The sequence below is a fragment of the Pogoniulus pusillus genome, chromosome 18 (genome assembly GCF_015220805.1).
Source record: "Pogoniulus pusillus isolate bPogPus1 chromosome 18, bPogPus1.pri, whole genome shotgun sequence".
NCBI classification, from domain to species: Eukaryota; Metazoa; Chordata; class Aves; order Piciformes; family Lybiidae; genus Pogoniulus; species Pogoniulus pusillus.
In genome coordinates, this window is record NC_087281.1 from 5,124,358 (window position 1) to 5,138,797 (window position 14,440).

At 45.3% G+C, this 14,440-nt stretch overlaps 1 protein-coding gene across 4 annotated transcripts in view; it reads left to right on the forward strand.

Moving 5' to 3' along the window:
* Positions 1 to 953: 953 nt before the first annotated feature.
* The window catches only part of STXBP5 (syntaxin binding protein 5), a 131,157-nt gene continuing 117,670 nt past the window's right edge, over positions 954 to 14,440 (forward strand). For 3 of the 4 annotated variants that reach the window (XM_064158274.1, XM_064158272.1, XM_064158275.1), the window contains exons 1-2: positions 1,537 to 1,877; positions 3,685 to 3,782. In XM_064158274.1, coding sequence (XP_064014344.1) covers positions 1,725 to 1,877; positions 3,685 to 3,782 — 251 coding nt within the window. In that variant the 5' untranslated portion in view covers positions 1,537 to 1,724. Of the gene's footprint in view, positions 1,025 to 1,466; positions 1,878 to 3,684; positions 3,783 to 14,440 lie in introns of those variants that run through there. The other variant, XM_064158271.1, reaches the window with a different exon arrangement.

The window sequence follows — 14,440 nt, forward strand, 5'->3', positions numbered from 1 at the left end:
CTCCGCAGCACCTCTGGGGGCCGTCCGCTTGTGCCTATGAACCGCTCCCAGGCCGCCAGCGCACGACGCGCGTGGCCCTCAAGCAGCACGGTGGTCAGGGTGAGGGATATGGGGGCACCATAACCCTCCATTGATCGTAACTGCTGTTGGAAACACTCCTTTCGTCTCGCTCCCAGCACCGCCGCCGCTCCCCGTGCCGCACTGTGAGGGGACCCTGGCGGCGCTGCCTCTCGGCGGGCTGACACCTGCCACGACGGCCGGGCCGCCGCCGCTCCCCGTGCCGCACTGTGAGGGGACCCTGGCGGCGCTGCCTCTCGGCGGGCTGACACCTGCCACGACGGCCGGGCCGCCGCCGCTCCCCGTGCCGCACTGTGAGGGGACCCTGGCGGCGCTGCCTCTAGGCGGGCTGACACCTGCCACGACGGCCGGGCCGCCGCCGCTCCCCGTGCCGCACTGTGAGGGGACCCTGGCGGCGCTGCCTCTCGGCGGGCTGACACCTGCCACGACGGCGATGAGGCGCAGCTCGCGCCAGCTCCGGCTGGCCAGAGCCGCTGAAGAGGAGTCCTGCGCGCAACCACCCGGGAAGCGCAGCTCCCGCCGCAGGAGGGGCCGTGCGCCGCCAGCGCCGCGGCAGGGGCTGTGCTACCCGCCAAAGCCTTCAGTCACTGCCAACACCTGTTACTTGCTCCTGCCTCCATCTGGCCGGAGGCCAAGACCCAGCACACGACCAGCGCGGTGCCCTCCTGCGCCGCGCCCCACCCGCACTCCGCGGGCCGCTCCGGCCTCCGCGCGGCTCGCCTCAGCTCAGCACGGCGGGGGGGCAGACACGGCCACATCCGGGTGCCGGCGCTCTTAGCGCACATGCGCGGCCTCCCCGGTGCTGCGAGAAAGGGTGCCGCGATAGTCGCCGTCGCTACCGCCTCTCCTCCCCGGGGCGCTGCGCTTCCGCGTTGTCAGGCAAGGGGGAGCGATGCGAAGCGGGGGAGGCGCCCTCCGCGGCGGCCGGAGGAGGAGGATGAGGATGGTGATGGTTGTGGGGGCGGGCGGCGGCAGCAGCAGCAGCCGCTGGCAGCAGCCGTGAGAAGCCCCAGTGGCTGCTGGCTGGCGGCACGCGCAGCTCTGAGGCGGCAGAGGGTGCCTGAGCCGCGGGGCGGGCGCCTGCGAAGGGGGGAGAGACTGCGGCGGCGGCGGCGGGGGGGGACCGGCATACGCGCACATACACACGCTGAGACGGGTGACAGCGGTGGCTACAGCTGCCACAATGTGAGGTGGGCTGCGCGGGGGTACGCGGAGGCTCCGTGGAGAGAAGAGGCAGCCCGCACACCCCCAGGGGCGGACGGGCAGCCGGGGTGGGGCCAGCCGGGCCCGGGGCGAGCTGTGCTCCCCGGCAGACTGGGCGCGGGTCGGCCGCGGGCGACGTTGGCGGCGCTGGTGGGGCTGACCGGCTCCTGTTTGCTTGGCTTCAGTCCCTGTCCCTGAGCCCGCGGGCCCCAATGAGGAGCGCCTCTGCACTGCCGGACTGACAGCTGGCCGCCCGCCCCGCGGACGAGGAGGAGCGCTGCCCCGCGGCGGAGAGCGCGGCACCCTTGATTGCGGGCCGCCCCTGCACCGCCCTCCCGACGGGGGCTCGTCTGCCGCCTGCGGGGTGGGCGGCGCGGCGCGGCAGGCGGCAGTGACAGCGCGGCGGCGGCGGCGAGGCCGGGGGAGCGCCGCCGCCGAAGACCATGAGGAAATTTAACATCAGGAAGGTGCTGGACGGCCTGACAGCGGTCTCCGCAGTCGCCTCGGCGTCGTCCGCCGCGCAACAGCAGCAGGCGGGAAACCGGGAGACCGAAATCCAGGAGACGCTCCAGTCCGAGCACTTCCAGCTCTGCAAGGTGAATGAATGCTGCAGCCGAGCCGGCTGGCGATGAGCGCTGCAGGCTTTGCCTGGGTACAGCCCTCACTGAGTCTGCTCGCCGCTCCTGTTTGCTTGCTTGGATTTACTGATTTGGGAGGAGGAGATAGGAAGGAAGCGGTGGATGTAGCTGTGCAGATCTTACTGGATTTCCGTAGTCATCTTTCCTGGAGAGTTTCAGGGTTTGTCGTCTTTTAGGCTCTTCCCAGGCATGTAATACTGAGTGTTCATGGAGGCTTCGTAGAAGGAGTGGGATGGATGAGGGAAGCAGTGATACGGAACTGTAGTGCTGATCAGATTATCGCGGCATTTGAGTAAAAGTCTCTTCTGATGGCCCCGAAGGACAGGGGATCTGTCGCTCTGCATTATTTGGAAATGCATTGGTCCTGTTCTTTTGCGCCTCAAAAGGGCTGTAGACGTTTGTGGTGGTTTTGCTGCAGCATGTTGGCAAGTTGCATTTGCTATTGCAAATCTTCTCCAGAGACAAAGTTCCTGGGGGTTTTTTTGGGGTTTTGTTGTTGTTTAAATTTGCTCGTGTGTGAAACAATAACCGTGGTTTGTCTGCACACTTGAGAAAATGATGTAGCGAATTAATCCACCAGCTGGACCAAGAAGAATTAAAAACTGATTTGAATATCAGTGCCCATTTTATGTTTACAATGCACCCGTGGCCTAACTTGATATGGATGAGCTTGTGTGTGGATTCTTCTCCGTGTTTTATCTTGTACTGCAGGTGTTTCTGCAAGTTGTTCCTAAAGGGTACGTTAAAAAAACAGAGCTGGTACCAGTTAGATTTTATTCACTATGAAATACTGAGAGTTGTGGAGTGCAACTTCAGCAAAGTAAAAGGACTATATCAGAAGTGTGCTATGCATTTGTGAGGTCTTTAAATGATCTTCTAGACTAAAGATTTGAAAATTGAAATGCTAGCTGTAGTATGGCCTATGTTGTATACGTTTATTAACAGAAATAAGAGTAGGGGACACTTAGGTTCTTGATTCTGGTTAATTGCAGTCTGAGAAGGGTAGTTTGGTCAATTATCAAATCCATGTTGGTTAACCAAAAAGCTAAAGGTGCCTACAGCTTCATGTTAGGAAAGAATTTCATGGCTGAGGTTTTGGTTTCCTTTGTTTGATAGACTGTTTTCTGGTTTTGTCTCTTGGGGGCTGTTTTTTGGCTCTTGGGGGGAAGCAGCGGGTGAGAGATTAGCTCGCTGTAGCTTGGGTGTTTTTGTTGGTTGGGTTTTTGGTGTTTGTGTGTTTTTTTTCTTTCCTTTATTTATAAATAGAGCGAGAGAGGTCACACTGACATGTGGGGCCTGTCAGGTTGAAATTGAAGCGATTCCCAGAAAAGCAAGCCTAGTAATTTGTGATAGTTCTAATGACAAGTCTGGTTTTGTTGCCAGACTTCCTAGGAACATCTCTTTGTAAGAGCTGAAAATAAAATTACTTGGACAACAAGGGAGATGGAGGATGGGGGGGGGGGGGGGGGGGGGGGGGGGGAAGCTGAGTTACTAAAATCCTTGCACAGAATAAATGTTAGATTTAAATGAAGTTTTAGTAAGTGTAACTGTCACTTGATGATCAAGGTTGTATGAGTAGTTATGACTTAGATGAATCAATTACAAAAGATTTTTAAGACAACTGATTTTTCTCAGTCTGTTGTTAAAATGCTTTGTAATTCTTAATTGTGATTAACATGGAATCCTCTTCCATAGCATTCAGTATTGATTCTGTTTATTTTTGATCTGCTGTTTGACCCGTGACTGCGGTGATCTGGCTTGTTAGACTGTACGCCATGGTTTCCCCTATCAACCTTCAGCTTTGGCATTTGATCCTGTTCAGAAAATACTGGCCATTGGAACTCAGACTGGTGCACTGAGACTGTATCCTTTTACCTGAAATGGAGTTAGCACACTTCACGTGGGTGATGGTTTGATTCAGCTGCACCCATTCAGAAGTTTGGTGGGAACCAGGCATGCAGGAGAGGAGAAAAACTTTTCTTCATGTTGGTAGGTGGCCAGGCTGTTCTTTGTGTCACTTCCAAGTTGTGTCAAAGATAGGAGGTATGCCTTACTCAGCTCTGATTATCTCAAGGTAGTGCATACAATTTGTAGAGGGTTATTGACAGCTTATAGCATCTGATGGCAAATCTGAAGAGACCTGGGCTGAGCTCTTTTCTGTTGTATCCCCTGGGATAGAAAAAGTCTGGTGGGGATTTTTCAGAGTGTGGTTTTGTTTGTTTGTTTGTTTGTTGTTTTTTATTTTTGTTTTGTGGGTTTCTTCTTGAGATAAGCTTTGTAATACTCTCATTGCCTGCTGCTGCTTCTCTATTGCTAAAAGATGGTTTCAGATGGAGATACCAAAGGATATGGGAATTCTATCTCATTTATTAATTATTCCAAGTGATTGACGTGAACAGAATGAATTTGTGGAATAAAGCACCGCTAACCCTGCTTCTTTTTACTCACTAAAAAGTGGACTACCCATATGTTCATAGCCATATGCTACCCTAGCCATATGGTACTATCCAAGCCATGTAATAACATATGTGTTTAAACTTTTATTTTTAATGGAAGATGCTGTGTGGATTCTTTAATCCATGCTACAACTGCCCAAACCTTCCTTTTCAACAAAAGGGGATTGGCTTAATTCTGTTGTTCTGGAACTGATTGACCTCTTTGGAGAAAACTTAGGCCATCTTAATAGGAAAGTGGACTTAATTCTCTTTAAACTGTAGGTACATCTTGTCTTTCCTGCCTTTATTAGTCTGCAAATAGAACTTTTGGTTGATATCACTATTCCATAAGGTTGTCTCGAGAGACTTGACTTTTACAAATTGAAAAGTTAAAATTTAAATCCCAAGTCTTTGAGAAGAGGCTGAAGTCAAGTAGCTTGTATGATATCTATAATACCTATTAGGAATTCCTAAAATGTCTAAGTTCAAAACATGAGTAAGAATAATGACCATGCTGCACTCTTAATGACATATTTTAAAGGCCTCTAACCCCATAAAATTTTGTTTTATGAGATGATAAAGTTGATTTAAATGAAGAAGTGTGAATGTGTTGTTAATTACTCCTATGTTGGTAGAATAGATGAGAAAACAGAGACCTAAAAGTAAGAATTTTCTTTAGAGGAAAAGGAGGGATCAAAATGCACCTGCTTAGAGCTTACCTTTAATTTTAGACAACATGGTGTTGCAGTTTGAGTAAAAACTTGATAAAACCTATTTGTTTGCACTTGTCTGTGACTACACATGAATTCTGAGGGTGAATTGCTTTCTAAATAACCAAGAGAAATATTACAAGACTGTGATGGGAACAACAGTTCCTGTGAGAGGAAGTGGTAATGTTGACAGTGTATTTTGTAAGGGAGGAGAAGTAGTTTCATGCAGAGGCTAAAACATTGGTGCTCCCCTAAGTAGAAGATCAATAATGTTTCTCAGTACCTTGATACAGATCTTGATTTTCAGAAGAACTGGTTCAAATCCCTCAAACTCAGATGATAGATTATTCCTGTAACCCAGGAACACTGCAGAAATTGCATCTCCTGTGATTACTTGCTCCTTGGGATGGAGGAGCACAGACTAGCTTCTCAACTTTCTGTGTTTGAAAAGCACTCTAGGAAGGAGTGAAACTTGCAAGAAATGCTTATTTGATTCCACTGCTGAAAGATAAAAGCACAATTGAGAAATGCTGATCTACAGGATGACTTAACTGTTAAAAAGATATTTACAAACAAGATGTGGGCAAGGGTTCATTGAAGTGGTAGCTAGTGACTAAAAGAGCTTCAAAAGTGTCTTGAAAGGAGTTGTGGAGTAGGCAGATGGTAAAGTGGTATTCACTGAGAGTAAATCCTAGAAAGTCAGGAAAAAAAATCTTAATCTTCTGCATTCATGTTGTAAGTGCACGGAAGGAAAGGAAGTTTAGCCTGGAGAAGAGGAGGCCTCATTGCTGTCTACAACTACCTGAAGGGAGGCTGTAGCCAAGTGTGATTGGTCTCTTCTGCCAGGCAACCAGCAACAGGACAAGGGGACACAGTCTCAAGTTGTGGCAGGGGAGGTCTAGGCTGGATGTTAGGAGGAAGTTGTTGTCAGAGAGAGTGATTGGCATTGGAATGGGCTGCCCAGGGAGGTGGTGGAGTCACCATCCTTGGAGGTGTTGAAGCAAAGCCTGGATGTGAGGCAATTAGTGCCATGGTCTAGCTGATTGTTCAGGGCTGGGTGCTAGGTTGGCCTGCGTGATCTTGGAGGTCTCTTCCAACCTGGTTGATTCTGTGAATGATAATGCTTCTTCCATTGCCTACAAGCAGATGGGAGGGAGCTGGGTATAAGTGGTTTCCTTGCATCTTCAGGTACAGGTGCTTCTTGCCAAGTTTTCGCTTCTTTCTTACAAGTGAGTGATATGGGCAGTTGAGAAAGTTTTTTTAGAAAGAGTGTTCAAGAAAATACTCTTAAATCAAGGAATGAGGTTACATGGTTTAGATTTCAATCATGTGTGAAGAAATTCATGTAACAGCCCTGGTTGACTTTGGGCCATTTGTCAGCTAAACCCTTCACAGAACACGTTCTCTTTATTCAAGCATGTCTACAATTCAGGTATTTTAATTTCAAACCCAGTACTGGTTAAACCAGAATATGATCAAGAATTTTCTTAACCACACTACTATCCACTAGCAGAGAAAGAGGGAGCATTTTAATGCACAGCTGCTAGATGTTGTCTCCAGTACTGATACACTGAAATGTAAGAATAAAAATAAGGAGTCTTCTGAAGAACCAAGATCTGTAGATAGAAATATACTGGGAGTCCACTGACATAGCATATTTATCAATTTGAGATAAATATAAAGCAACATAAATACTTTGTGGAATCAGAGAATTTGAGATAAATAAAAAATAACATAAATACTTTATAGATTCAGAGGATAGAGTAATTGTAAGCATGAATAAACTGAAAGTGATTGACTTATCTCCCTAGCTAGATTAAAAGTAGACTTGCTACTCTTAATGCTTTTTTTTCTTGTCCCTGATACCAGGCCTGGTGGGTTAAAATTAGTGAGTTTTGTGGCATTTTTGCATACACCCATACATCTAGTTAGTCTGAGTTTGTGGTATTGATTAGAGGACATTCACTCCAACTGTTGGCTAGTGGGATATTTCTGCCTCAGGCTCACCCTTCTCACAGTGCTGGATGCTTGTGGATGTATTCCCTAAGGAACAATTGTGCTTGCTATTGATTTCAGACTGCAATGGTCAGTGTAAGCTCTTTGTGGCTTCATTTGTCACTGCAGGCCAATACCTTTTGATTTCCATCATTCTTACAGGGTTTTAGCTGTTGTTACCAGGGTGTGTTTTGATCTCATGTCCCAGATGTGTTAGGTATCAAGTAGTTAAACATTAATCTGTGCTTTTGTGAAGTTGGCACAGCTTCAAGCAGGAGACTGGTCCAAGTGGACCCAGGAGGTGCTTTCCAATTGAAATTATTCTGTGATTCTGTCTATTCTGTGAATGTACCAACCCTAAACAACTGTTTGATGAACTGTCAGGCAGTTTTTTTTCTGGCATGTGTGCACTGAGGAGAATAGTCCTAACCTCTGCCAACATTCTTCTGGATTTGGAGAAAATCTTCTTGGTTTGGGAAGAGAACATGGATAAAGTTACTAAAAATACTGCAGTAGTGCCATGCCGGAGACACTTTGTGATTATCTGGTAATAAGAAAATATTTATTGGCTACCTTGCTACCCAATTCACATAGAGTGGTTCCAAAAAGTAAAACTGCTTTGCTTAAAATCTACATTAATCTCATCACACTAATGTTTCTTAAAAGGCTACCACATTTCTTATTTCTTCCTGGCCTTAGTTCAAGTGAATATCAATTAGTGCTCTCATCCTTTCTTTCAGTGAAAAATTCCCACTCTCTAAATAAAGAAAACCAGCTGCCCTTGGATAATCTGAAATTAAGTAAGGACAAAGTAGAGATGTCATTTAAAAAAAAGTATGTATTTATAGCAAATATGTCCTACCTAGCTATAACTATACACAAATAACTAAGAATGAATAAGGTGGCGTGTTTTTAAAGCCATGGTTACACTTGCTGGGAGACCTGATGTGCTGGGTTTGGCTGGCATAGAGTTAACTTTCTTCACAGTAGATGGTATGGGGCTGTGTTTGAGGTTTGTGCTGAAAACAGTGTTGATAATTCAGGGATATTTTCTGCTATTGTTGAGTACTGTTTACACAGTCAAGGCCTTTTCTGTTCCTTACTCTGCCCTGCCACGGGGTAAGCTGGGGATGCATAAGAAGCTGGGAGGAGACACAGCCCAGACAGATGACCAAAGGGGTGTTCTGTCTTCACTTAACTATTATGTGATGCAGCTGAGCTTTGCTGAAGGTGGCTGAACCTGCTGCCTGTCAATGAGAAGTAGTGAATGGATTTCTTATCTTGCTCTGCTTCTCTATGTGACTTTTGCTTACCTATTAAGTTGTCCTTATCTCAACCCATGAGTTTATCATTTCTTGCCCTCATCCCACTGCGGGGAGTTAGTGAGTGGCTGTGTGAGAGTTTGCTGCTGGCTAGCATTACCCTATGGCACTCCTTTTCTGTGCCCGTTGTGGGGTTCAAAGGGTTTAAGATAATCATAGAATAATGACAGATTTGATTGGAAGTTGCTAGATAGATTTATAGCTGTCTAACCATTGGCAGACTTCTGTGCCTGTCAGGAGTCTTGCTTTACTGTACATTTGGCTGTGGTGCTTACTAGTGGCTGCTCTCTTGCTTTTACTCTTTGCTGAACTGCTTATCTTATTATCACAGAATCAGCCAGTCTGGAAGAGACCTCTGAGATCATCCAGTCTAACCTATCACTCAGCCCTATCCAGTCAACTAGACCCTGGCACTAAGTGCCTCATCCAGTCTTTTCTTGGACACCTCCAGGAATATGGGAGCATTTTGATAATGGCAGTGATGTGTCTGAGCTAAGAGATTGTCAGAGCATTGTTGCTGTTCCAGTGCTGCTGTACTGGACAGGCTGGAGCTCCGGTGCGATCTGAAGTCAGAAGCACTGTGATCTGCATATGAGTCCATGCAGGAGCAGGTCATCCTCACATGTCTGTTGATAAGCCCATGCCAGAGCAGGTACATCTCAAAGCATCTGTGGCCTTGACTGGCTGTCAGAGCAGATGCACCTCTCAAAAGATTGTGGTCCAAGGATGTGACCATGCTGGAGAGGGCACACTTTGAAGCATTAGTGGGTGTGCAAGAGGGCATGCTGGAGTACCTCAGCATGTGGCTGTGGAAAAGGCCATTGCAAATGAGGTACTCCCCTGGAGGGACTGTAGGCATGGGTAAGACCGTGTTGGAGCAGCCATATTGCTTGAGAGCATTATGAGTAAGGTCATGGTGGAATAGGCGCAGCTCAGAGCAACGAGTCTGTGCTGCAGGAGGCCTTTGATTTGAGGGACTAATGCTTATACTGTAATTCTGCTAAGCATCTTTTAGTATTAATTGATTTTGTTCAGAAATACCTGAAGAATAATTCTAAGTCTCATACTGTAATTAACAAAACCAGACTTCAGAATGGAAACTTTTCTTCCCTGTCATTGTTTTACTGACAGAGTGAGCAGAAGCCTAGTGGGTATAGCGTTGCACCTTCAGGCTTGCTGGACTACAGTGAGCTTAGGGAAGCTGATGGCTTCAGAAAGCAGGCAGAGTTTGCAAGGCTGTGAGTGTTAACCATAGTGCTGGCACAGCCTCTTTGCTTGTACCTCCTAGTTATTTGTGAAACACTAAGGGAGATAGGGATTGTATGATCTGATGATGTTAGGGATAAAATGTAGGAAATTGGACAGCTGGGACCTAGCTTAAGTACTGTACTAGAAATCTAATTCAGTAGGCTCTTAACTTGAGTTTTTAGTGGATTTGTTCTTTCTCAGTCACATTGGAAAGGCTTTTGGAACTGAAGTAGCCTTATTGTTGCAGGAAAACAAATGGGCAGATCCAGTGAAGTCACATTGGAAAAATAGATAGAGTTTGTGACCTGATATGATAATTCCTGAAAGTACAAATCAGTATTGCAAACTCTTCCTAAGAAAACTTACTTTTTTAGCAGAAGTTTTCTACCTGCATAGTTTCTTCTAAGCAGACAGGTCTTTATTTTCACAAGAGAAAGCTACGTGTTCTTATGCATTACACTGAAGGTGTCTGGGTGTGCCCTTAGTTATCAGTTCTGTTCACTTTGTTCTTAGTCGTAGCTAACTGGTGATTGTTCCACATTTTGAAAAAATAGAGTTCTTAGCAGTTTAAATAAGAAGAAAGGGACCTGGGGGTACTGGTAGATAGTAGGTTGAACTTGAGCCAACAGTGTGCCCAGGTGGCCAAGAGAGCCAATGGCATCCTGGCCTGCATCAGGAACAGTGTGCCCAGCAGGACAAGGGAGGTTCTTCTGCCCCTGTGCTCAGCACTGGTCAGGCCACACCTTGAGTGCTGTGTCCAGTTCTGGGCTCCTCAATTCAAGAAAGATGTTGAAGTGCTGGAAGGTGTCCAGAGGAGGGCGACAAAGTTGGTGAGGGGCCTGGAGCACAACCCTGTGAGGAGAGGCTGAGGGAGCTGGGGGTGTGCAGCCTGCAGAAGAGGAGGCTCAGGGCTGACCTCGTTGCTGTCTCCAACTCTCTGAAGGGAGGCTGTGGCCAGGTGGGGTTGGTCTCTTCTGTCAGGCAAGCAGCAACAGAAGAAGGGGACACAGTCTCAAGTTGTGCCAGGAGAGGTCTAGGCTGGATGTTAGGAGGAAGTTGTTGTCAGAGAGAGTGATTGGCATTGGAATGGGCTGCCCAGGAAGGTGGTGGAGTCGCTGTGCCTGGAGGTGTTGAAGAAAAGACTGGATGAGGCTCTTAGTGCCATGGTCTGGTTGGTTGGCCAGGGCTGGGTGCTAGGTTGGAGTGGCTGAGCTTGGAGGTCACTTCCAACCTGGTTGATTCTATGATTGATTCTGTGAAAACTAATACTGTGATAGGTCTTTAATCTCTTGGGTCTTCTCTTTTCCTTTTGCTGCTCTTGGCGTGGCCCTTTTTGGAGTGTACCAGAAACTGATCACTCTAAGTTTTTTGAAATATGCAGGTTCTTAGACCTGCAACTACTATGTCTGATTGTCCTTTTCCCAGAAATGTAAATATTTGACATGAAGTGTCTCTGTTTGCCAGCCTGAGTAAGAGGTTTGTGGTACTTGTGAACCAAAACCACGTATGAGAGCTCATTTGCATGCCCACTGTCAGTATGCTGTCTTGCAGCAATAGCTTTTGCTGATCTGTAGGTTTAAATCCTGGTATTGCAGCTGGTATTTGAATTCTAATCAAGCATAACCATTTTTTATATTAGACTGGGGAGATCTTGGGTGACTTTTTTCATGTCAGTGCTTTTGTAGTAATAATAATAAGACAGCTTGCATGTTTATCAAAGAGAGCACTAAGTCACTACTTCTCTTGACTTCCAATGCAAATATGGGTAAAGGTCTAATGACATAATTTAAATCTCTGGCTGTGGTACTTGTGTTGCTGCATGAAGATCTTGGAAATAGCTAAAAGTGGAATATTTTCATACTGAGGACTGTGTAGAGTGGAATAATTATTTAGTAGATTTCTGAAGTGCGTAGCGATGCTGTCAGCCTATGGAGACTCCTACTGAGTCCTGATTCATCTTGAGTTTTAAAAGGCTTGCATGAAATTCTGTTTTCTGTGTGTATAACCTAGCCTGATCTGACATGACGATGTTCACTTGAAGATGCTCTGCCACGAATGGGAACCATTTTGTCTTACAGTTGAAATCTCTCCTTGGCAAGGGATTCTGAAAGTGCTTTTCTGTCTGAGAACTGTACGACTTGATGACAATCTTGATTTGCATACTAGTTGTTGTAACTTAATCACTTCCTACAAAGGCTCAGTCTATTTTGAATCCTCAAGCTTCTCTTAAACCATAAGGTAATTCCAGTTATTGATAATGCTTTTGCTGAGGCAGCTTGTATCAATTAATGAATTAAGATATTTAGTATTTTCATTAGTAACATTTTTTTGACTGATATCCAAGAATAGATCTTGCCTAGCATTTGTTTACAGCAGTTTTCCTCTCAGTGGTTTTGTACTTAGGCATTTGTCATTTGATTTGAATGTTGTGAAAGCAGATAAAACCTGAAATGTGTGCTTGCTAGTATAGCAAAAGTGCATGATGAAATGCTTGGAGGAGTCTTAGACTAGGATGGGTGAGCTAATTAAAATGTATGAAACTGATTTTTAATAACAGTGATGCTTGTCTTGTAATACTTGGAAAAGTACAATTTGAAGCCTTGTGGTTTGCAAAATCTGCTACCTGACCTTCTCTGTAGAACACTGATCACAGCATGACAGAAATAACTAAGGGCAGCCTTATTCTTTTTACTGTATGTAATGGAATTTTCTTTTGTTGATGCCTTTACAAAGTAATAACAAAACCTGGTTTCTCCTTGGGCAAACTGAAGCTTATTTTCCTTCTAAAATTGAGATAGAAGCAGTGGTCAGCACAATTATACTATGTCTAGAATAAGTATAAGCCTGTCCCACCTAAACTGTGTGGTGTTCTTATGAACCATACTGGTGGAGAATGGAGGTCAGGTTTTTCCAACAAGAAGGGTGTAGACTAAAGTCACCCTTGTATGGAATAACTGCCATGGATTCTCCAAAAACTAATGGTCTCCTCCTCCTGTATTCTTGGTACAAGTTTTCACAGGAGTTGTTTTAACTTTGTAAACCAGGAAACTAAAGAAAGGATGCACAGATCCAAAGAAAGCAAAGCCTTCATACTTCCACTTAGAAAAGTACAGCTTTTATTTTGAGTGATTCATTCCATTTCATGCAGGAGATGGCATTGCATAGCTGCTTCTTGAAGTTTCTGCCAGGCTCAGAGTTGTCACATCTGTGATTAACGTGGTTAGATCTTTGATTCAAGATAGGTTGATATATTAAACACTTGAAGAGCAGACAGCTGAAGAGGTAATCTGAGTGGTAGCCAATGTTTTTGATAACCTTTCCTACAGAAGGTCCTGCCTCTTTCCCAGCTACTAACACCAGCTTGGAGTCAGCAGCAGCAGATGGACAAAGGCAATTTATATTTTTCTACTTGCTTATTAGGGGAAAAGAAAAGAATGCTTTATTTTTTTGGTGATCACTTAACATTAAATTGATAGGCTTAATGTGTGTCTGTTTCTTTGCCTATGCTCTATCCAGTCTTACTACCTTGTTAAACAGAGCAGATGTTCATCTTCACAGTTGAAAAACATTCTTGGCTGAACTCTAAGGTGTTGATATTAGGATTACAGTTACTAAACTTCAGTGATGCTTATTAATATGCAAACAGGCTGAAGAGCAATAGTTTACCTGGCTTTCTTTTATGTGTGTGCAGTAAACTGGTGCAGTGAGACCAGCTTCACAGCTGCCCTTTAAATATCAGATAAAAAGGAAAATTACCAAAAAAAGCCACCCAGAAACTTCCATTTCACTGACTAAATGTGATGACCTTTCTTGCTGGCATAGTATCTCCTCTTTGTTTTGTAACAACTAGATGGGAAACATAATGATTGGGGAAGAAATCCTGGTGAGTTATCCAGAAGAGAGATTGAGTAGCCTACCTCTTTAAAATAGTTTTAATGTCCCTGTGTTTTCATGTGGGCTGCTGGCTGAAAGAAATAGTATTCAGATAACAGCCACTTACAGTGAATACCACCATTTTCTTAATCTTGTTTTGTACTTTCTTCTATGTTTTTTGGGGGGGATGGGGACAACAACAGAGGGCCATAACCCTAAACAAACAAAAAGAAGCATAGAATCATAAAATCATAGAATCAGCCAGGTTGGAAGAGATCTCCAAGCTCATCCAGTCCAACCTAGCACCCAGCCCTATCCAGTCAACCAGACCATGGCACTAAGTGCCTCATCCAGGCTTTTCTTGAACACCTCCAGGGACGGTGACTCCACCATTTTCCTGGGCCATAGGTCCAAAACCTTTCTTTTTAAGTTACCCACAGTATATGTAGCTGCCTAGGACTTGACAGACGTTGCCCATTAGTTTTCTTTCAGACATGGCCCATGAACAGCACAGTGAATATATTCCTAATCATGCTAATAGTTGTAGTTATAGTATGAAAGCTGTAAATTACAGTGGAATTTAGATCATTGTGCTTTGGAGGATGCTACGAGGAAGAGGCAGTAGCAGTTAAGTTTTATAGTGTTGTTACTTTACTTATTGAGCAGCATGGAAAAAGGCTTTAACTTATGATCTATGGCCATTCAAAAGAAATGTAGGGTTGTTGCCTTTTATTGCAGGGTTCTTTAACATATAAACTCTGTCAGTAACTTCCAGATTAAAAAAAAATGCTGTTCTGGGTAAAAGATTAAAAAAAAAGAAGGGGGAGGAGACAACATTTCCTGAGGAAACTTTACTGACTTCTGATGCCTTCTTTCTGCTGACAGTTCCCAGTAGGAGGAGCAGCATATCAGAAGGTGCTAAAGTGGAGTTTGCTTAC